Raw genomic sequence first — 25,332 nt, 5'->3', positions numbered from 1 at the left:
GAAAAATATATGTGTCACTGGCGCAAAAACTATCCTATCAAAAATGGTGTAAGTGATATTTATAGCTGCTGCATCCAAAAAATTTTTTTTCAGAGAAAAAAATTAAATTAAAAGTGCTATGTGAGTGGATGCGCTGCTCCCATCTGTGCTCTCTATATTGCCTGTGTATGTGCTATCTCAATAGCCTAATTTGGTTCACCATCCACCTAACAGGTTATATCTCATTTATACAATAATCATATGTTTGTATAATTCATCACATGTGAACAACAACTTAATCCAAATACTTTAAATCATATAAAAAGTCCAGTGACATATGTCACATCATGATAGACTCTTCTTCATATGTGTTGCGAATCATCCGTTATAATTGCCGTGGGCGGCGTGCTCTTGTGTGTGGTATCAGATTAAAAGTGACTTAGTGCTTCACCACCACCTGTGAGATTTGCCACTCACCAGATTAATCTTTAAAACTGCACCTTTGGTTCATTAACAGGGATAACCACTCCACTCAAAGGAAACTTTTCTCCAATATCTATACCAGGTCCTCAATGTTCCTCATGCAAACGGATAAAAAACCATCATCGCGCAATAACGTTTAAAACCTTTATTCCATACATAAAAAACACTTTGCACTCACATTTCCAAGTGCCATTAGGCCGGCACCGAGCTTTTCCCGCAGTTAAGGACGGGTGGGCACTGCAGCCCGGTTCGTCTAGTGTGTGCTAGATGGTCTCCGTTGCCGCTTACGTTTCCCCCTGTTTGCGTTCGCGTCCTCTCCAAACCCCGTTCGTTCCCGGTCACGTGGGTACGATAATCTCCCAGCAGCCTCTACGCGTTTCGCAATCAAATTTGCGTCATCAGGAAGCTGCTGTGTGATTGGTTCTCATTCTATTTATATTGTGTGCGGGCGGAAATTGTTTTACCGCCATCTTGGATGTGGGAATTCCCTTAGTTCCGTTCTATTGGGGCTTTCTTTCTCTTAGCGCCATTTTGCTTATGGGCAATTCGCCCATTCCGTGATTGTTCATTGCACCCGCTGTTTCCCCCTCTACCATTGTTAATGCTCATTCCAATTTACCTATTATTATATTAGTTGTATATGAATGGTTATAAACTAACCCGTCCGTATCTGCTGGAGAGGCTCTCACATGTTAAAAAATACATAGATACATGGCCTTTGTTGGCCTTTATATGCTTTAACTAAAAAAACTTTTTATGCACATTGTTATTCCATATTTGATTACCGCTAGATCTGTAATATGGAACAGCAAATCCTTACCCTTTCTAAAATAATTTTTTACATAGCAACTATCCAGAAAATGAAACTAAATTAAAAAATAAAAAATAAATAATAAAAATAAAAATAAAAAATAAATAAATAAAATGAAATAAAGAAAAAAGAAAAAAAGAAAAAAATGAAATAAAGAAAAAAATGAAATAAAGAAAAAAATGAAATAAAGAAAAAAATGAAGAAAAAGAAAGAAAAAATAAAAAATAAAAATAAAAATAAAAAATAAAAAATAAAAATAAAAAATAAAAAAATGTAAAATAAAGAAAAAATAACATAAAATTGAAAAAATATGGAAAATATAATAAAAATAAAAATAAAAATAAAAATAAAAATAAAAATAAAATTGAAATTAAAATTAAAATAAAATTAAAATAAAAATAAAAATAAAATTAAAAAGATAAATAAAATAAAAATAAAAATAAAAATAAATATAAAAATAAAAATAAAAATAAAAATAAAAATAAAAAATGAATAAAAATAAAAATAAATATGAAAATAAATGTAAAATAAAAATGAAAAAATAAATAAAAATAAAAATAAAAATAAAATTGCTAAAAATATGAAAATCTGATGTAAAATGTAAATTGACTTTTAGTAATTTTCCAAAAAACAGTTGATGTCAAGTTCCACGTTCAACCCCTGTGGCCTCATCGTGTCCATTTTGAATATCCAGTGGGTTTCGTTCTTTGAAACCTCCCTTCTCATGTTGGTATTCCTCCAATTGCGTTCTATTCTGTCTATCCCATAAAATTTTAAATGTTGGGGGTTTCTGCCATGTATGTCCCTAAAGTGTTTTGATACACTATGGTGTTTAAATCCTTTTTTGATATTTCTGACATGTTCGCCTATTCTAATTGACAAAACTCTAGTTGTTCTGCCTACGTACTGTAGTCCACAACTGCACTCCAGTACGTAGGTGACATGTGTACTACTACAGGTTATCAACTTTTCTATTTTATATGTCTGCTTGTTGGTATTTGACCTAAAGTCTGTTATTTTTCTGTCTTTCTTATTGGTGGATCTACAGGCTTTGCACTTTCCGCATCTATAAAATCCCTTCTGATTAAAAAAATTTGACAAACTTTTGGGAGGGTCTGGCACATTTTTGACTATTTTGTCCCTGATCCTTCTTGCTTTTCTATATATAAATGTTGGTTTTCGGGGTAGTACTTTGCTCAGTTGTGGGTCGCTACTGATGATGGGCCAGTTGTTCTTTATAATATCTTCTAATTCCTTATATTGAGTATTAAAACCCGTGATAAATGGTATATTGTCATCCTGGTTATTTTTCTTTGTTTTGTTACTGAGAATTGCTTCCCTATCAATGTTAGCCACTTTTTCACGTGTATTCTCCAGTATACTCCTTTTATAACCTTTTTCTATGAACCTGTCTATCAGGATATTCGTCTGTCGGAAATAATCCTCCATTTGGTCACAATTCCGTCTAATCCTGATAAACTGGCTCTTTGGAATGGATATTTTCCACTGGGGGTGGTGACAGCTCCCCATTGGTATGTACCCATTCCGGTCCGTTTCTTTGAAGTGTGTTCTGGTCCCAAGTGTGTTTTTATTTTTATATATTTCTAAGTCCAAAAAATTAATTGTTTGTTGATGTACTGTAGCAGTGAATTTTATGTCATATTGGTTGCCACCAATATGCTGAATGAACTGTTCCAACTCTTCGTGGCTTCCCTTCCATATTATCAGGATATCGTCTATGTAGCGTTTGTATAGCAGCAAATGTGGCCAGCATCTTCCGTAAATTTCTTCCTCCTCCCATTTACTCAGGAAGATGTTGGCCACACTCGGTGCATACTTGTTTCCCATGCCTACCCCTTTAATTTGTCTATAGTATTTATGGTCGTGCCAGAAAAAATTATTCCCCATGGCCATTCTTAATCCCTCCAAAATAAACCTCCTTTGTTTTAATTTTAGGTCCGATAGGTTTTTCATTCCCCATGCTACTGCTGCCAGGGCATCGGTTTGTTTAATGTTGGTGTACAACGACTCCACATCTAGTGTTACCAATAGTGTGGAGTTGTCTACCTTTAGGTTTTTTAAATTGTTAATAACATCTTTACTATCTTTAAGAAATGACTTCCCTTCTCCTGCTATAGGTTGGAGGAATACATCTAGGTACTCTCCTAACCTAGAATGTATTGACTCAATGCCACTGATTATGGGTCTCCCTGGTGGCTTGGTTTTACTTTTGTGAATTTTGGGGACTTGATATATCACTGGTATTCTTGGGGCCTCTGTCAATAAGTATCTTCCTTCTTTTTTGTTCAGGATTTTATCCGCTATACCCTTGTCTAGGTACTCTTTTAATTTCTTTTTTAACTCTCTGTTTGGATTCTTTTTTAGGGGTTGGTAGGTACTTGGATCCTTGACTAATCTTTCCAACTCTTTATAATAGTCTTCTTTTGTTAGGATCACTACACCCCCCCCCTTATCGGCCGGTCGTATTACTATGTTTTTCCTTTTTTCTAGTTTCCTTAATCCCTGCCATATTCTATCCTTACTACTTTTTGTTGGTTTAATGTTTCTTATCTCCTTTTCCACTAGCCTTTTGAACACCTCTATGTGTTGGTTAGTGGTAGACCTGGGGTTGAACGTGGATTTATTCCTCAACTTGCTATGTTTATATACCGTATCGGTATGTTGGTGTTGTGATTCTTCTTTTTCCAAAAAATATTTCTTTAAATTTAGTTTTCTGATAAACTTTTGTAAATCAATAAAAGCTTCAAATTGATTAAAAGTTGCCTTAGGTGCATATTTGATTCCGCTGTCTAATACTAATAGTTCTTCCTGGGTAAAGGTTACATCTGTTAAATTGAAAATACCCTCCCCTAGTTTTCTCTTTTCCTTTTTGCCTCTCCCTCTACAGCCTCTTTTTCTCTTTGGTTTGTACTTTCTCCAGATTCTTGGGGGTTCCTGCTCCAACTCCCCCTGTTGGTTTGGAATACTGGCATGGGTGGTTTGTACGGTTCTCTCCAGTCCCGCCATTCCCCCTGCCACATAGGTGGGCCATAGTTGGGATTATAATTTGAATAATATCCCCTTCCTCTACCCCTGTACCCTCCTCTCCAAGGCCTGGAATATTGACCCAAAGGAGGAGGGTAGGTGGGTGTGTTCATCGTTCGATTTTCGTGTTCGGGTTTTTTATTCACCTTTCTCTGATTGGTAGTTGGGGTGTGTGCTGACTTCCCAATTTCTCTTCTTATTAGATTTGCCTTTGGGGTACCCGGTGTGTCATTGGTTCTTTTGTCTGCATCTACATCCCTGATGTTCACCTCCTCATTCAGGGATGTGTTTGCAGAGTTGGTGGATGTTTCCTCCTCCTGCCACCTATATACTTTCCCTTCTACATAATCTTTTTTGTCCCTTTGATATTTCTTAACTTTTTTGTTCTTTACTTCATTATCCAATTTGGTTAGAAACTCTTGTAGTTTTGCCACTCTAGTTTTATACTCATTTGTTTCTACATGTGGTATCATGTTATCCCTAATGGTGCCAATGGTGGATTCAATCTTTTTTAATTTGGTTCTCCTTCTTTCAATTATGATTTCTAACAGTTTATTTTCACAACCATTGAAAAAATCAAACCAAGTTCTGGATAGATTTTCATCTATTATTCCATCATTGGGGCCTAAGTCCCATCTGAGCCTTCTTGGGGTGATTTTAGCCTCTCTATATTGATCCAATGTGTGGATATCCCACCATATTCTGATTTGCTTGTCCATGGCATTCTTTAAGTGTTTAAAACTTTGTTCCAAGCTGAGTGCTGTGGTGTTATCATAATTATGGAAAAGTTCGCCCAGATCTAACTTGCGATTAGCTAGAAATGAGAAAACCTCCATGTTATGCTGCCCGTGAAAAAAATTATATATATATAAATATATATAAATAAAAAATTTGTGAAAATATATGTGTCACTGGCGCAAAAACTATCCTATCAAAAATGGTGTAAGTGATATTTATAGCTGCTGCATCCAAAAAATTTTTTTTCAGAGAAAAAAATTAAATTAAAAGTGCTATGTGAGTGGATGCGCTGCTCCCATCTGTGCTCTCTATATTGCCTGTGTATGTGCTATCTCAATAGCCTAATTTGGTTCACCATCCACCTAACAGGTTATATCTCATTTATACAATAATCATATGTTTGTATAATTCATCACATGTGAACAACAACTTAATCCAAATACTTTAAATCATATAAAAAGTCCAGTGACATATGTCACATCATGATAGACTCTTCTTCATATGTGTTGCGAATCATCCGTTATAATTGCCGTGGGCGGCGTGCTCTTGTGTGTGGTATCAGATTAAAAGTGACTTAGTGCTTCACCACCACCTGTGAGATTTGCCACTCACCAGATTAATCTTTAAAACTGCACCTTTGGTTCATTAACAGGGATAACCACTCCACTCAAAGGAAACTTTTCTCCAATATCTATACCAGGTCCTCAATGTTCCTCATGCAAACGGATAAAAAACCATCATCGCGCAATAACGTTTAAAACCTTTATTCCATACATAAAAAACACTTTGCACTCACATTTCCAAGTGCCATTAGGCCGGCACCGAGCTTTTCCCGCAGTTAAGGACGGGTGGGCACTGCAGCCCGGTTCGTCTAGTGTGTGCTAGATGGTCTCCGTTGCCGCTTACGTTTCCCCCTGTTTGCGTTCGCGTCCTCTCCAAACCCCGTTCGTTCCCGGTCACGTGGGTACGATAATCTCCCAGCAGCCTCTACGCGTTTCGCAATCAAATTTGCGTCATCAGGAAGCTGCTGTGTGATTGGTTCTCATTCTATTTATATTGTGTGCGGGCGGAAATTGTTTTACCGCCATCTTGGATGTGGGAATTCCCTTAGTTCCGTTCTATTGGGGCTTTCTTTCTCTTAGCGCCATTTTGCTTATGGGCAATTCGCCCATTCCGTGATTGTTCATTGCACCCGCTGTTTCCCCCTCTACCATTGTTAATGCTCATTCCAATTTACCTATTATTATATTAGTTGTATATGAATGGTTATAAACTAACCCGTCCGTATCTGCTGGAGAGGCTCTCACATGTTAAAAAATACATAGATACATGGCCTTTGTTGGCCTTTATATGCTTTAACTAAAAAAACTTTTTATGCACATTGTTATTCCATATTTGATTACCGCTAGATCTGTAATATGGAACAGCAAATCCTTACCCTTTCTAAAATAATTTTTTACATAGCAACTATCCAGAAAATGAAACTAAATTAAAAAATAAAAAATAAATAATAAAAATAAAAATAAAAAATAAATAAATAAAATGAAATAAAGAAAAAAGAAAAAAAGAAAAAAATGAAATAAAGAAAAAAATGAAATAAAGAAAAAAATGAAATAAAGAAAAAAATGAAGAAAAAGAAAGAAAAAATAAAAAATAAAAATAAAAATAAAAATAAAAAATAAAAAATAAAAATAAAAAAATAAAAAATAAAAAAATGTAAAATAAAGAAAAAATAACATAAAATTGAAAAAATATGGAAAATATAATAAAAATAAAAATAAAAATAAAAATAAAAATAAAAATAAAATTGAAATTAAAATTAAAATAAAATTAAAATAAAATTAAAAAGATAAATAAAATAAAAATAAAAATAAAAATAAAAATAAAAATAAATATAAAAATAAAAATAAAAATAAAAAATGAATAAAAATAAAAATAAATATGAAAATAAATGTAAAATAAAAATGAAAAAATAAATAAAAATAAAAATAAAAATAAAATTGCTAAAAATATGAAAATCTGATGTAAAATGTAAATTGACTTTTAGTAATTTTCCAAAAAACAGTTGATGTCAAGTTCCACGTTCAACCCCTGTGGCCTCATCGTGTCCATTTTGAATATCCAGTGGGTTTCGTTCTTTGAAACCTCCCTTCTCATGTTGGTATTCCTCCAATTGCGTTCTATTCTGTCTATCCCATAAAATTTTAAATGTTGGGGGTTTCTGCCATGTATGTCCCTAAAGTGTTTTGATACACTATGGTGTTTAAATCCTTTTTTGATATTTCTGACATGTTCGCCTATTCTAATTGACAAAACTCTAGTTGTTCTGCCTACGTACTGTAGTCCACAACTGCACTCCAGTACGTAGGTGACATGTGTACTACTACAGGTTATCAACTTTTCTATTTTATATGTCTGCTTGTTGGTATTTGACCTAAAGTCTGTTATTTTTCTGTCTTTCTTATTGGTGGATCTACAGGCTTTGCACTTTCCGCATCTATAAAATCCCTTCTGATTAAAAAAATTTGACAAACTTTTGGGAGGGTCTGGCACATTTTTGACTATTTTGTCCCTGATCCTTCTTGCTTTTCTATATATAAATGTTGGTTTTCGGGGTAGTACTTTGCTCAGTTGTGGGTCGCTACTGATGATGGGCCAGTTGTTCTTTATAATATCTTCTAATTCCTTATATTGAGTATTAAAACCCGTGATAAATGGTATATTGTCATCCTGGTTATTTTTCTTTGTTTTGTTACTGAGAATTGCTTCCCTATCAATGTTAGCCACTTTTTCACGTGTATTCTCCAGTATACTCCTTTTATAACCTTTTTCTATGAACCTGTCTATCAGGATATTCGTCTGTCGGAAATAATCCTCCATTTGGTCACAATTCCGTCTAATCCTGATAAACTGGCTCTTTGGAATGGATATTTTCCACTGGGGGTGGTGACAGCTCCCCATTGGTATGTACCCATTCCGGTCCGTTTCTTTGAAGTGTGTTCTGGTCCCAAGTGTGTTTTTATTTTTATATATTTCTAAGTCCAAAAAATTAATTGTTTGTTGATGTACTGTAGCAGTGAATTTTATGTCATATTGGTTGCCACCAATATGCTGAATGAACTGTTCCAACTCTTCGTGGCTTCCCTTCCATATTATCAGGATATCGTCTATGTAGCGTTTGTATAGCAGCAAATGTGGCCAGCATCTTTCCAGTGGAAAATATCCATTCCAAAGAGCCAGTTTATCAGGATTAGACGGAATTGTGACCAAATGGAGGATTATTTCCGACAGACGAATATCCTGATAGACAGGTTCATAGAAAAAGGTTATAAAAGGAGTATACTGGAGAATACACGTGAAAAAGTGGCTAACATTGATAGGGAAGCAATTCTCAGTAACAAAACAAAGAAAAATAACCAGGATGACAATATACCATTTATCACGGGTTTTAATACTCAATATAAGGAATTAGAAGATATTATAAAGAACAACTGGCCCATCATCAGTAGCGACCCACAACTGAGCAAAGTACTACCCCGAAAACCAACATTTATATATAGAAAAGCAAGAAGGATCAGGGACAAAATAGTCAAAAATGTGCCAGACCCTCCCAAAAGTTTGTCAAATTTTTTTAATCAGAAGGGATTTTATAGATGCGGAAAGTGCAAAGCCTGTAGATCCACCAATAAGAAAGACAGAAAAATAACAGACTTTAGGTCAAATACCAACAAGCAGACATATAAAATAGAAAAGTTGATAACCTGTAGTAGTACACATGTCACCTACGTACTGGAGTGCAGTTGTGGACTACAGTACGTAGGCAGAACAACTAGAGTTTTGTCAATTAGAATAGGCGAACATGTCAGAAATATCAAAAAAGGATTTAAACACCATAGTGTATCAAAACACTTTAGGGACATACATGGCAGAAACCCCCAACATTTAAAATTTTATGGGATAGACAGAATAGAACGCAATTGGAGGAATACCAACATGAGAAGGGAGGTTTCAAAGAACGAAACCCACTGGATATTCAAAATGGACACGATGAGGCCACAGGGGTTGAACGTGGAACTTGACATCAACTGTTTTTTGGAAAATTACTAAAAGTCAATTTACATTTTACATCAGATTTTCATATTTTTAGCAATTTTATTTTTATTTTAATTTTATTTTTATTTATTTTTTCATTTTTATTTTACATTTATTTTCATATTTATTTTTATTTTTATTCATTTTTTATTTTTATTTTTATTTTTATTTTTATATTTATTTTTATTTTTATTTTTATTTTATTTATCTTTTTAATTTTATTTTTATTTTTATTTTAATTTTATTTTAATTTTAATTTCAATTTTATTTTTATTTTTATTTTTATTTTTATTTTTATTTTTATTATATTTTCCATATTTTTTCAATTTTATGTTATTTTTTCTTTATTTTACATTTTTTTATTTTTTATTTTTTATTTTTATTTTTTATTTTTTATTTTTATTTTTATTTTTATTTTTTATTTTTTCTTTCTTTTTCTTCATTTTTTTCTTTATTTCATTTTTTTCTTTATTTCATTTTTTTCTTTATTTCATTTTTTTCATTTTTTTCTTTTTTTCTTTTTTCTTTATTTCATTTTATTTATTTATTTTTTATTTTTATTTTTATTATTTATTTTTTATTTTTTAATTTAGTTTCATTTTCTGGATAGTTGCTATGTAAAAAATTATTTTAGAAAGGGTAAGGATTTGCTGTTCCATATTACAGATCTAGCGGTAATCAAATATGGAATAACAATGTGCATAAAAAGTTTTTTTAGTTAAAGCATATAAAGGCCAACAAAGGCCATGTATCTATGTATTTTTTAACATGTGAGAGCCTCTCCAGCAGATACGGACGGGTTAGTTTATAACCATTCATATACAACTAATATAATAATAGGTAAATTGGAATGAGCATTAACAATGGTAGAGGGGGAAACAGCGGGTGCAATGAACAATCACGGAATGGGCGAATTGCCCATAAGCAAAATGGCGCTAAGAGAAAGAAAGCCCCAATAGAACGGAACTAAGGGAATTCCCACATCCAAGATGGCGGTAAAACAATTTCCGCCCGCACACAATATAAATAGAATGAGAACCAATCACACAGCAGCTTCCTGATGACGCAAATTTGATTGCGAAACGCGTAGAGGCTGCTGGGAGATTATCGTACCCACGTGACCGGGAACGAACGGGGTTTGGAGAGGACGCGAACGCAAACAGGGGGAAACGTAAGCGGCAACGGAGACCATCTAGCACACACTAGACGAACCGGGCTGCAGTGCCCACCCGTCCTTAACTGCGGGAAAAGCTCGGTGCCGGCCTAATGGCACTTGGAAATGTGAGTGCAAAGTGTTTTTTATGTATGGAATAAAGGTTTTAAACGTTATTGCGCGATGATGGTTTTTTATCCGTTTGCATGAGGAACATTGAGGACCTGGTATAGATATTGGAGAAAAGTTTCCTTTGAGTGGAGTGGTTATCCCTGTTAATGAACCAAAGGTGCAGTTTTAAAGATTAATCTGGTGAGTGGCAAATCTCACAGGTGGTGGTGAAGCACTAAGTCACTTTTAATCTGATACCACACACAAGAGCACGCCGCCCACGGCAATTATAACGGATGATTCGCAACACATATGAAGAAGAGTCTATCATGATGTGACATATGTCACTGGACTTTTTATATGATTTAAAGTATTTGGATTAAGTTGTTGTTCACATGTGATGAATTATACAAACATATGAGTATTGTATAAATGAGATATAACCTGTTAGGTGGATGGTGAACCAAATTAGGCTATTGAGATAGCACATACACAGGCAATATAGAGAGCACAGATGGGAGCAGCGCATCCACTCACATAGCACTTTTAATGCGTTTTGGAAGCTCACAATTCATCCCTTTATTAGGGCTGGAAATATACATAAAATCCAATATAAATAATACAATAAACAAAAATAAATTTAAAAAATATAACTAATTATTTTTACACATACAGCATTTCCTATGCATTATATCATTTTACAGCCCTGGATGTTGTGAGCCCCCGAAACCTGTTGGATCTCTTTTTGTTTTTTTTTGCATCATGCTTAATAAAAACCTGTACTGGGCTTAGGTAATCATGGCACTTTTATCCTTTTAACTCTCTTGAATGTGCAAGTATGTTATGCAAACTTGAAAAGGTAAAGGGCCACAGGACCCTAATTCTGACTTTACAGGCAAAATGGACAATAATATAGTACAAAAATATATTTTATTAACAATAAGTCTTATCAAACAGGTCAACTAAAAAAAAATTAAAAACATATGATAAGCATATGATAGTAATGGGTATCTAGTGTAAACCAGAGAGTTGACACCGAATAAACGACAGTGAGCCCCTATGCGTGAACGCGTTTCACTGTTTTGCTTCATCAGGACACACTTGGGGGTAGTTGAAAGGAACAGGTCTTACTATCAAAGATGTAATATAATGTCTGATGGATTTATATTAATAACTTTTTATTATTATTATATGTTATTGTAATATAATGTCTGATGGATTTATTTTATCTTTGATAGTGAGACCTGTTCCTTTCAACTACCCCCAAGTGTGTCCTGACGAAGCATAACAACGAAACGCGTTGATGCACAGGGGCTGTCCATTTTGCCTCTAAAGTCCTAATTAGGGCCCTGTGGCCCTTTACCCCTTCTGTCTTCCAATCAAGTTTATACGGATGTGGCTTTAGGAGTGTTATTTCAACTTTTGCGGTTATGCAAACTTGCACATTGCCCACCCAGCACCGTCGGTTTAATACCACTTTCAAGCCCATTATTTTGTGCAATTATTAGATTAAGGATACATTTGTCTATGAATGTGGGTGAGGTGAGGTGGAATCTTAGAATTTTGTGTATCTCTTGTTACAATAAATACAAAGACACTCTTATTAATGTATTGTGCACTGCTCTTGGTGTCAGTTTTCTCACTCCCCCCCCCCTTCCCCCGGGTAATCCCCATACACAAGCATGGGAGGGGTCCACTCTGTGATATTATTCTGATATTGTCTTTTTACGCAGGCAGGATGCTGTGCACACACCTTTACTACCTCACACCCATGGATCAGTCACTGTTCACACACTTCAATGGAGCCTCATTTACAGCACTCCGCTCTGACCTCGGTGTTACCTTCATCCGTAATAGTTGAAGGAATTCTCAGCTTGCCATCAAAAGTTCCAACAATAAAATCTTTTCCTTTACCTGATGATCCTGCCACTAATGCACTTTCTTTCTTAGGCAGACAACCCTAACTCACCATATTGTATCCACGGAGGAGCAGCATTGTCACTCTAAGACAGGAAGTGTGTTAGGACCACAGAACACCTCCCCCTTTTCTCATCATTATAACAGAATGGGGAGGTGGTCTGTAGTCTACAGAGAGAACTGGGAACAATGATAACTGATAACAGTGCGGGACAGGTAGAGAGGTGTACTATAGGCATGACTGGCCAAAGGAATTGTCAAAGAACCAGGATGTAAAAGTGAGCTTGTGCCTTGTTCATTCAGGGCAAAGTAACAGGTTCACTTTAATGTTAGCCATAGTAGCTGCACTTACTCGCCTTGCCTTCATCCTGCTACTGCTCCATTCATTTGTGGTAGTGAGGTGAAGAAGCACTATGTACTCTAAAGCTCAAAGTCATGACTTGAAGCCTACATGAGTGGCCAAGATGGAATTCTCTCCCAGCCCCCCATGTGACAGTGGTGGATGCCTGAGTGGCCAAGGTGGTATTATCTCCCTGCCCCCCCATGTGACAGTGCTGGGTGCCAGAGTGGCCAAGGTGGAATATCTTTCCCTTCCTCCCATGTGACAGTGCTGGGTGCCTGAGTGGCCAAGGTGGTATTATCTCCCTGCCCCCCATGTGACAGTGCAGGATGCCTAAGTGGCCAAGGTGGACTTCTCTCCCTCCCCCCCTATGTGACAGTACTAAGTGCCTAAGCGGCCAAGGTGGAATTTTCGCCCTGCCCCCATGTGACAGTGGCGGGTGCCTGAGAAGCCAACGTGGAATATCTCTCCCTGCCCCCATGCGACAGTGGCGGGTGCCTGAATGGCCAAGGTGGACTTCTCTCCCTGCCCCCATGTGACAGTACTGAGTGGCCAAGGTGGTATTATATCCCTGCCCCCTGTGTGACAGTGCATGGGTGGCCAAGGTAAAATTCTCTCCCTGCCCCCCATGTGACAGTGCTGAATGCCTATCTCCCTGCCCCCCATGTGACAGTGCCGGGTGCCCGAGTGGTGAAATTCTCTCCCTGCCCTCCATGTAACAGTACTGAGTGGCCAAGGTGGAATTTTCTCCCTGCCCCCCATGTGACAGTACTGAGTGGCCAAGGTGGAATTTTCTCTCTGCCCCCCTATGTGACAGTACTGGGTGCCTAAGTGGCCAATGTGGACTTCTCTCCCTGCCCCCATGTGACAGTTCTGGGTGCCTAAGTGGCCAAGGTGGAATTTTCTTCCTGCCCCCCATGTGACAGTACTGAGTGGCCAAGGTGAAATTCTCTCTCTGCCCCCTATGTGACAGTACTGGGTGCCTAAGTGGCCAAGGTGGACTTCTCTCCCTGCCCCCCATGTGACAGTTCCGGGTGCCAACTACCAAACCCCAGCTCCGTCAGATAGGAGGAAATAAAAAGGGTCACAGGATACCCCATAACCAGGAGTACCAAGTACATCACTTCACTTCCCTATGAGAACACAGTGAAGGAATGACAATGTAAAGTGGGTATGTGCTGCTGCATTAAAAACTAGAAAAGATTGTCCTTTTAGAATACATTGTCTTGTTCTATTTCATTATTAATGAATTAACTATTTTATATTTGTAAACGAGCTTCCTTATATTGATTGTATGTTACTTATTCAATGTTACCTATACATAATCTTTGTACTCAATAAAACTATTTTGACAAGGAAAAACTAGAAAAGATTGTGTTTGGACGAATGTTCTTGAATGTAAAATTTAAAGCCCAGTAAAACTATGTCATCTACGTATCTAAATGATTTCATAACTTGCTGTACTAGATTACCTCTGGATTCCTATGCAGCTAAATTATAGGTTCTGACTCTCCAGTATCAGCTGTCTAAATGCCACGTTGAAGATTGCATAGAAATTCCCAAATAATACATCATTAATGTGTCCAGATGACAGCACACACCTTTGTTATACAACATACCACACTATGTATGATACCATCATAGAGGAAGATGGGTGAACCCACACCCAGGTACTGAGCCGGTGATACTAAAATTAAACCCGTACACCATCACTCATAATGTGTTACTGGTTTATATTTATCCTGTAAAAGTCTGGAGTATAGATATTGACTTATGTAGTCAATTACTTTAGTGGGGCAAAAAGTAGCTAAGAAGGCAAAAAGGCTTGGAAAAAAATGCACAAATGTGCGTCTATAAATGGAGGTCTTAAAATGGTTATAGACCCCAGACATGAAATATGAACAAAGCATATCCCTCTATAGTGGGTACTTGTCTTAATTAAGAGCTCTAAGTGTAATTTCTATCTGCTGCTCCTCTGTTATCACGTGAATCACTTCTGACAGGTTTTCCCAACACCAAGAGAAAAATGGTGACAGGGGAGGGACCTCTAGCTGATTGAAAGCCTCAGCTCTGTTCCTGTGAAAAGGTAGGGGGGGTGTCCTTACTGTCCAATCAGCTCTCAAAGCTCTCCTCACTGAGCTCTGAAAAAAAAAAAAAAAAAAAAAAATCGACCATCAATTTTACTCCATGAACTATTGGCCTCAAGTACACTGGGCTCTGCTTAATGCCCTTTCTCCTGGCAGGATAAAAGCAGCATCAAAAATGAGCCTAAAGCTGCGTTTTTGCAAACGCGTTTAGGTGTGTCAATTTGTCGTTTAGTGTTCATTTGTTTTATATTAATTTATACTGACCATTTAAATGAACACCCCCTAGCATTTAGGCATGTTTGAGCATATTTAATGCTCAAAAGCTACTCTCCTGGACGCGGCTTTGGTGTTTTTCTTTCTGCCTACAAGTGCTCTTGCCTCTAAATGCCTATAAACACCTATAGGTGCATGGACACATAGGCTAACAAGGGGCATTTAGAGGCAGAAAAAAAGAAAAGCTTAAATGCCTATAAATCTGATGTTTTGGAGCTGCAGTGTGCAGCCTTAAAGCCTCTTTCATACAGGTGGCCGGGAAAGGGGGGGGAGCGTAAAAACAGGTGGGTGAGCTGCGGTTTTACCACCCTCTGACCATCCACCTAAAAGATACCATGCATACCATTCATAAACAAGCAGCAGCTGCTATGAACATTATACCCCATTCACATGAATGGGGCCATGCCAGCCACAAACCAAATGCTTGGTTGCAGTTTTAGTTGGGGATTTACATAGAAAATTCCCAGTCCGTTAAAAAAAACCAAAAAAGCAGGAATTCAGAAGTTGGCAGTTTCGCTTCCTGAATGCCTGGCAGCTGCTGCTCTACCACCCTGAAAAGTAAGCCACCATGGAACGCTTTTGAAAGGGGTGATAGAGAATACTGCATTTATGAAAGGGTCCTTAGAAAAGCAAATGCACATTCCAAAAATTAACATTTTTTGATGAAATTCTACTGATGTAAAGCCAGTTACAGGGCTCTTTCAGAGGGGTGCCTGGGAGGGTAAAAACAGAAGGCTGAGCTGCGGTTTTACTGTTGCTCACTCGAATTGTAACAATACAGTCAGAACATGCTGTATACATGCCGCGGCTGCAGCATTTTTTCAAGATGAAGAGTTTGATAGGCGACGCGGCCTGTCAAACTCGCTCTTTGAGTTTAAAGCGATTGTAAAGGCAGAAGGTTTTTTATCTTTATGCATGAAGATAAAGCCTCCTGTGTGCAGCAACCCCTCTCATACTTACCTGAGGTACCTCTAGATCCAGCGATGTTACATGAGTATCTAGGCTGCCACAGACTCCCCTCATTGGCTGAGACAGCAGCACAGCACCATTGACTCCCGCGGCTGTAAAATAAAGCAGTCAGCCAATGAGGAAAGAGAGGGGGCGGGGCAGGGCCACAGCTCCGTGTCTGAATGGACACAGGGAGCTGCGGCTCGGCTCAGGTGCCCCCATAGCAAGGCAGCAATAGCGCCTCCTGCACACCTGTCAGCTGCTGCAATACTATCTTCTGAAAAGAGATCCACCATTGATCGCTTTTCAGAGGACTTCAAGCAGTATCACAGTAAATGGAGAAGAGTGGCCTTGTTTCGTAGTTAAATGAAAGGAATATACTTCCATTTAGGGATACAGTTGTCTGTGTAATCAAAAAAAAAAAAAGCAAACAAATAAACATTGGACAGTCAAAGTCCAAGACAGCAACAAATAAGTAACAAAAACTACAATTGTTACATTCTAAAATGGATATTTAAATGTTACATTTTACAAAGACTTTCTATATGGAAGGTGCCCAGGAAATAAAATCGTATCATCACTGAAACAGACTGACAATTACTAGAGGATCTGTGTAGTTCAGCACCTTGACTTTCATGTATACAATATATCTATTGGTTTATATAGACAGGGAGTAGACCTGTACGGACTATGTGCAAACAGCAATATCTCCTAAAGCTGACGTGTAATCCGCTTATATTTTTCCTTCGCTGGCTCCTCCCACCTCATTAACAAGTGTATGCAATTTTGAAATAAAACTAATTTTCATTACATACCTTATTTTAGACCCAGCTCTTGGGTGCTGCCGCCACCATTGCCTTTAAGGGAAACTGCCTTTGCGGCTTCACAGACGGCTCCCTACTGTGCATGTGCGAAGCCTGCTGCGCTGAGAATGGCCCGGCAACAGGGGAAGGAGGGGGCGAACTTTCAGGGGGGCCTCGCCGCAGCCAGGTCTCCTGGAAGTGGGGATGGGTACCTGTCGAAAATCAGGGGGGGGGGGGGGCAGATAAGCAGAGCTTCCACTTTTGGGTGGAACTCCACTTTAGTCCTGGTGGAAGCAGTGGGTGGGTTCTTGGGAGAAGTTATGCAAATAGTAATATCATATGGCTTGATGGGTGGGTGTCAGTCTGGAGGAGTGGGCATTCCTAGGCAGGATGTATTTGCATTCAGACTGCCCTAGGTAATGCCCAAATGTGATTGAAAGAGCTGAAATTCAACAAATGAAAGGGACATTCACTTCTGTAAATATAAAAAAGGTGGAACTCCAACCAGAGTTTTTTTTCTGGATGGCATGGGGATGTGTCACATCGCGTTTCAGGTGTTATTGCTCTCCGATTTGTCATTGGGGATATCCTTTCACATCCCTTAATGTCTCACAGCAGGAAAGGAAAGCTGACTCAGACAACAATAAAACCAGACAGAGGTCACTTCCCAATCCATCTAAATCTGAAAAAGCAATGACACTTTATAGAACACTGAATGCTGTAGCTGCCCCTTCCATACAATCCTCACCCATCACACTGGGGGGGGGTTTACCAAAACTGGAGCACACAGAATCTGGTGCAGCTCTGCATAGAAACCAATCAGCTTCCAGGTTTTATTGTCAAAGCTTAATTGAACAAGCTGAATCTAGAAGCTGATTGGCTATTGTTGTTATGCTATTATGTAGAGCTGCACCAGATCCTGTGTGCACCAGATTTAGTAAATCTCCCCCTGTGCGTTGCTCTACTGAGTCCACTCGATGAGGCCGGATATAGACAGCTTTTGATCTGATCTCTTGAAGATTAATCAGGATCCCCACAATCATCAGTTAGGTTTATGTACAAAAACATGAACAGTCATCTGATCAACTGCCAAATATGAAATAAAACAGATTTGCCTACATGACAGGAAATCCTTTATGTCAGCCCATTGTTAATGTGAAATGTTACCAGTGTTTCACATCTGCACAAACTAGATATTAAAGCGGAGGTCCGCACAAAAAAAAACAAAACAAAACAGAAAAAACATTAAAAACACATACTGCAGCTGCTGGCTTTTAATAATAGGACACTTAACCTGTCCTGGAGTCCAGCGATGTCGGCACCGCAGCTGATGTTTCCATCAGCTGTCAGGTGCATGCCGCCTCCATTGCGGGTAAGGGTACCCGGCAGTTTAGCCTTTCGGTTTCATGCCGGGAACCCTACTGCGCATGCACGAGGCCCGCTCCTCTCTCCTACTGGCCCGGCGACAAGGAAAGGAGGATGGAGCCCCAGCCATGACGTCAATAACCGCAGCTGAGGCTCCCGGAAGTGGGAAAGGATACCAATTGTGGCACCGTGGGGGGGGGGGGGGGAATCAGATGAGCAGAAGTTCCACTTTTTAAAGTAGCACTAGCAATTGTTTGGATTTTCAGCATCCAACTATCTCTTTAAACAATCTATGGCATTTCTGGGACAGGTTCATCTAGTGCCCAGGGCAAGGATGTGGAACTGCACCACCTCCCCCACTGTTAATGCATGCCATATAATGGGTTTACTACCCTGTGTCCATTCTTTGCCCCCCTGCTCCGCTGTGCCCAGGTCAGCTGTCCCTCCTGCCCACCCCTTGTCCTGGCCATGATCTATGGCCACCCTACAGCTACCTGTAAGCATGACATAAGGAGGAGAATGTAAAAAGAGTGCCCAAAATGCAGTAGTTGTGAAATAACCCGTTTTATTTGGAGTACAGATGGTAGAATATAACTAACGCGTGTTGGGGGACAAAGGACTCCCCTTTCCCCAGGGCTGCTGTTTGAATATGGATCCTATTAGGGTCTGTCTGGAAACTGAACATCAGGTCTGATAATGTCTGATTGTCAGCTGAGGCTTGAGGTACCATTGACCATATTTCACAACTACTGCATTTGGGGCGCTCCTTTACATTCACCTCCTTTGATCACTACAGGAGCGATCACCTGGCCACACCCTGAGGTAGCAGCCCATAACAGGGTTTACCATCTTTACAAAACAGTCGGGCATCAAACTCTGGAAAGAAACCTTTCTTACCTTGCCTTTTGGGCCTCCTATCTACAACCAGTGACCAACCAAGTCAGTCCAGCTCAATCTCTACCCTTCAAGAATATGTAAGCATGACATGGCAGTCTTCTGATGTGGCCAGATTTGGTGACAATATAGTCTATAGCTCACTATACATTTTGCTTCTGAGGGTACAATCTTCTTTAGATCTACAAACAACTATATAGTGAAAGCAAGGCTGGAACAAGGGGTGGGCAGAAGGGACAACTGTTCAGGGCACAGCAGTGGGGGGAAGGGGGAGCGGACCCTCACCACACACAAGCTCTCCAGATCAGTAGCTAGCAACCTCTTGCTGCCGTGGCAGCTACTGCTGTCACACTGTGCTCCATCGTGTCCATTCTCGGTCCACAATGAGCATTTGCAACTACCGTCTAGTTACTAGAAAGCAGGCAATTGGCCACACATGTGCAGTACACACGCCATGCCAGCCAGGGGGCAAAATTAGCGCAGGGTGGTAAACCCCATTCTACAGCATGCAATAGGATGGGAGAGGGGGCACAGTTCCTCATCCTTGCCCTGGAGCTGAATCAACCTGTTCCAGTACAAGTGCAAGGACTTGTCTGATTGGATAGATTATGTAGCTTCTCTCATTAAATAGTTTTAGTAAATCCGAAGTTGACTGTATGAAGATTGTATGGTCAGGCTGTAACGTGTATGGTGACCCCATGAGAACCTTGTACCATTGACACATCGGGGGTGATTTACTAAATCTGGAGAGTGAAAAATCTGGCCATGCATGGTAGCCAATCAGCCTTTACCTTCAGCTTGTTCAATTAAGCTTTGGCAAAGAAACCTGGAAGCTGATTGGTTTCTAAACAGAGCTGCACCAGATTTTTCACTCTTTGGTTTTAGTAAATCAACCCCAATGATCCTGAGGAAAAACAATTAACTGGTTAATTTAGACAACCTTTATTGATCCTGCTGATAAGCCGGAGCCATATCGAACACAGCCCCCTTCCGTCTTCATACAGCAACACTCCCAAGCTGCTCCTACAGGTGTGCACCCCCTCTATAGACTTTGTGTACTACTGCCCTTCAAGCTGGCCCTAGGGACCATGCACAAATTTGGGTGGAGGGATGGAATCCAAGCTTGGTGGGAGTTCTAAATAAATCAAAATGGTCGCAATATTGTGGCAGCTCTTTACTACCTGGTGCCCAATAGGGTTCATTGGAGATTCAGCTTGACAAATTCCAACATGTCTCAGGGCTCCTTCATCAGGGCTTAGTCTTTTTATAGAATATGAATCTGATTGGGTAATCCATGATTTAAATTCTTCATAAGATAGAAGTTAGAAGCTCACTCAGGTAAAAGTTGTGTGTCCACTCCTCTCTTCATACATCAACATTGCTGCTCCTGCAGGTGTGTACCCCTTTTATAGGCTGTGTGCTACTGCCCTTAAAGCTGGTCATAGGCTATACAGGGATTTGGGTGGTGGAGGGTTGGACTCCAATCTTGGTGGGAGTTCCGAATAAATCACATTATTGCAAAAGCGTGGCAGCTCTCTACTTCCTGGTGGAGAAACAACATTGGCCATGGGAGAATCAGCCTGGCAAATTCCAACGCGTTTCAGTGCCGCTTCATCAGGGCTTAGATTTGTTGTGGCAGAGGAATCTGGACTTGAATTCTTCATATTGTTGGAAGCTTGCTCAGTTAAAGGTTTCAATTTAATTCCTGACGGGGGAAGGGTGGAACATCCAAAAAAACTACTCCGAAAATGCATTAGATGTCAACACTTGATAGACTCATTCATTGCAACCAATAAAAATTAGTATCTCGACCAACCCTTAAATCCTTATGGCTTACTCATCTTTTCACTCTATACAAATAGATAATACAGGACAGGAATGGTGCCACTGTCCTTAATCCTCTGTACTATCCAGCACTTCTATAAGCAAGAAAGCATCATACTTATGGAAAGATGGGGAGAATTGCAGAAACTCCCATTAGCTTATCAGGGGAACAATGGAATGGAAAACAATTCCAAACCAGTGCAATCACTTCTCTCCAAAATAAGCCTTGCTTTGCAGATGCCCCATAGACATTTGATTGTCAAGCTAAAAATAAGCAGATTTGGAGACTGTCATCAAATGTTTGTTGGGCTGAATGGTCAGAGCAATGTATGATCGATGGGAGGGGTGACAGGTGTAAAAACAACTCACTCAGCTTGAGTGCTCCAGGAATACACAGACCTTGAGGGGGAGTCACATTCCAGCAAGTTCGACCATGGCTTGCCATTCCACCAATGTGTACAGAAGAGCTTACACCCATTAAAATAAAATGACAACTATGCAACCATGACACTATACATGACATGTACAATTCAGAGAGCATCAGACCCAACACTGGGCTACAGAAACCATTAAAAATAATCTCTGCACATAGCTTATTATAAAGAAGAAGAAATAATCTGAACCAATGCACAGATCAGAAACTCCCACAGTGTGTGTTTGGGACAGAACCCAAGATCTCTTACAATTGGGACCTCCACTGGACTTTTGCACAGTCAGAACACCCAATGGATATCTGTAGGCTTGGGATCCACTGGATCTCTGCGCCCTAAGAAGGCACTAGATTTCCGGTCACTAGTAGCAAGGATCTTTGTGTAGAAGTTTATTGGATCTTTCTCCATGATGTAAAAATCCAATGTATCTCAGCTAATACCCAAGAAACATCAGGTCAGAAAAGAACAAGTCATCCTTTAATACTAAGATTACTATTATCTTTACTGGGGATGGTGTCTAAAATTACCAGTTAGTCCAGGAGCTACAATCCAGTTTTGTCTTTGCAACAAATAAAAAGTTCTTGACTATGAAGAGCACAGGGAGAGATGCATATAATGTACCAGGGTCCAGGGGAGATTCACAGCATCCCCCAGGTGTTCTACTGAGTGCACTTCTGCTGAGGACCCTGGGTCCTCTGTCCCCAGTCTTCTACTGAGTACCTTAGGTCATTCTACTGAGTCCACCTCTGCTGAGGATCCTGGGTCCTCTGTCCTCAGTCTTCTACTGAGTACCTTAGGTCTTCTACTGAGTCCACCTCTGCTGAGGACACTGGGTCCTCTGTCCCCAGTCTTCTACTGAGTGCTTAAGGTCTTCTACTGAGTTTCCCAGGGTTCTCTAAGGAGTGTCCTAGGGCCACCGAGAGTCTTAGATCATCTACTGAGTACACTGGGTCTCCTTCAGGACATAGAGATGATCTATTCTATGTCTTGTACGGTTTCAGAACTTTCAGTTAAAAAGATTAATATTACCACCAAAGTGGTCACCTTGGTACCCTGCCAGCCCCTCATTGTTTTATTCTGTGTGCCCAGAGGTGCCCCTGGTCTATTAGGACCGCAGAAAACACTTGAGTATGGGGCACTGCAGTGACTTCTATATACAGAGCAGAGAGAGCACACACACACACTGCAGAGGAAACGATATAGAGTACACTGTACTGTGTGTATATATATATATATATATATATATATATATATATATATATATATATATATATATATATCACACTGTATAAATTACACCAATCACAGTTTATACATTATAGTACAAGGGGAGCACTATACATGATGCAGAGCTGTCCGTGTATACACATAGTGTAAGTGACCCATACACATCATATACAAGTACTACAGAAGATCGCTGCGCTGACAATGATTATAGAGCAGTACATGACAATGCCCATATATAGTACATAGGATGGGTATAGATGGCACACATGCACTCCGATGGGTACTACTCACACTTTGGGCTGCACAGAGTTCGGGCTGTATTTGGCAGTGGTCCGTTTCTTGAACAGGGAGCTCATTGTTCTCCTGGCTTCCTCAGGGTGTCAGTGTCAGATGCGGGGACCCCGGGGATGAGATCCTTCTACACTCTCCAGACTAAGCTGTGAGTTTGGGAGGTGTAGGGACTATGTGAGCCTGAGGATCCAGCTCTGCAGGTAGGAGGGGGGAGGAGCCACAGGTGAGACAGACTACACCTGAGAGGAGGAGTGACAGGTGAGTCTGCCAATACCTGGGAGGAGGAGTGACAGGTGTGATTGCCAATACCTGAAAGGAGGAGTGACAATGAAACAAGAAATGTCACAGAGGGTGAGTGACAGGTGGGACAGCCAATACTATGCAGGACAAGTGATAGGTGAGACAGACCTGAAATAAGGAGTGACAGGTGAGACAGCCAATACTTAGTAGTGATAGATGTGGCTAACCAGTGCTTGGGTGGAGTGACAGAGTGACAGACATGACCACCAACACCTGTAGGAGGAGTGACAGTTGTGACTGTAGCTTAGACTAGCAGTGACAAGGGGGGTGGCTCCACCTATATGAGCAGTGACAGTTGTATGACAGTAGTGAACTCTTCCAGTGACATGTATGTATGGACCTGCAGAAGGCTATTCCACCCTTTATCTTCTCAGGGTATCCCCACCTGAAGCTGTCCAGGTGTTGTAGCCCTAAAAGTGTCAGCCAGCCCTGCCTGAATCTGCACAGATCACTCTGATACAATGGATCTGTGTACACAGTGTGCACTGTGCAATGGTAAATAGTTACATAGTCAATAAGGTTGAAAAAAAGATACGTGTTAATAAAGTTCAAAGGAAAACAAATAAAAGGCTCCACCCACAGCAACATTGGTTGCAACTGTGTCTCTTGTCATATTACAGAGTGTGCAGCAGCTGGAGTGAGACTCCATGGGTGCAGAGTGGATGGGAGGTGTGGCCAATCCAGAGCTATAAGCCAGCAGGTGATTCAGCCCACCATAGCTAAAATAACATTATTGAGAGGAGTGTTCCTTTAAATATATTGGTGTGGTCGTAATCATACTGGCAGCGTGATATGCGATCCGTTCTCTTTAAAGCAGCAGAGCGGAGATATATATTTGTTTTGGAACCTTACCATTTTTTACAAATTATTTTTATTGTGCAATTATTTGCTATGAACAAGCCACCTGTAAATTTGCTTTTTATTGAAAAATCTGCATCATCCTGCATTTAATTATACTGTGACTGTATTGTCTGCCCTCATGTTGTAAAGCGCTGTGCAAACTGTTGGCGCTATATAAATACTGTATAATAATAATAATAATCATACCAAATCCCATTGGTGTCCCTATGACCGCCCTATGTGTCCATAGGACTGGGCAGGAAGGGGTTAATCCTGTGAGCCTGGGTTATGTTTGGAGTGTCTCCTCTCTCCTCCCCCCCTGTGCACGGGGAGGCGGGGCTAACACTGACAGCTCCAGGGAGGGAGAGGGGAGGGGTGCATTCCACACACACTGGAGGGGCCACTTCTGACAGCCTAAAATGCAGCAGATCATCACTCAGTGTGACTCATCTGTAAGGCTTGGCACAGGTGGTCTGAGCTACAATCACCATCCATCCTGTCTCCAAGAGGGGCTTCAACAAAATGGCACTTGCTTAAAAAAATGAAATAAAAGGGGAACTCCACCTTTAAAAAAAGATGCAGAAGTTCTTTAGATAAAATAGCGACTGAGCCAGAATACGTTTATAATGTAATTATATATATATATATATATATATATATATATATATATATATATATATGTACAGTGTGCAGTCATATAAGTGCACTTTCAGGAATACAGTTGAGAACTGTCCATGACTTTTTATTTGCACTAAGGGCTCAATCACACTAGCAATGTTCTTTGAAGAGCGACCCGACAGGCTGTATTGCCTCCTCCCTGCCTGCTTTAGACCCCATACATACTATTAGATTTTCTGTAGATTTTTGTCTTCAGATTTACCAAAACCATGTAGCGCAAGGGCCTGCCTGATTGCATACAAATTGAAAGTCTTAAAGCGGAGTTCCACCCAAAAATGGAACTTCCGCTTTTTCGGAATCCTCCCCCCCTCTCCAGTGTCACATTTGGCACCTTTCGGGGGGGCGGGGGCAGATACCTGTATATTCCAGGTATTTGCTCCCACTTCTGGGCATAGATAGCCGCAGTATCTGCGGCTATCTATGCTATATCCAGTGCCTCCTCTGTCCTCCCCCGCTGTCTTCTGGGAGACACACAGGTCCCAGAAAACAGCAGGGACCAGTGGGATCACGCAGCATGACTCGTGCATGCGCAGTAGGGAACCAGGCTGTGAAGCCACAAGGCTTCACTTCCTGATTCCCTTACCGAAGATGGAGGAGCCTCCACCCGAGAGCCGAGGGACAGGTCGGCTTTGGGTGCCAACATCACTGGCGCCAACAAATTCGTCGGAAATCCGCTTTAAGGTTGGACCTCATATTATATGG

General features: G+C 39.9%; 1 protein-coding gene across 1 annotated transcript in view; it reads right to left on the bottom strand.

Moving 5' to 3' along the window:
• Nucleotides 1-23,034, bottom strand: part of PPL (periplakin) — a 138,013-nt gene extending 114,979 nt beyond the window's left edge. Inside the window, exon 1 of the mRNA XM_073636357.1 lies at nucleotides 22,813-23,034. Coding sequence (XP_073492458.1) covers nucleotides 22,813-22,877 — 65 coding nt within the window. The 5' untranslated portion in view covers nucleotides 22,878-23,034. The remainder of the gene's footprint in view (nucleotides 1-22,812) is intronic.
• Between the last annotated feature and the right edge of the window lie 2,298 nt (nucleotides 23,035-25,332).

Source organism: Aquarana catesbeiana, linkage group LG06, assembly GCF_042186555.1.
Source record: "Aquarana catesbeiana isolate 2022-GZ linkage group LG06, ASM4218655v1, whole genome shotgun sequence".
Lineage (NCBI taxonomy): Eukaryota > Metazoa > Chordata > Amphibia > Anura > Ranidae > Aquarana > Aquarana catesbeiana.
Note: the sequence above shows the minus strand (reverse complement) of the source record. Positions and strands in the feature narration are given on the sequence as shown.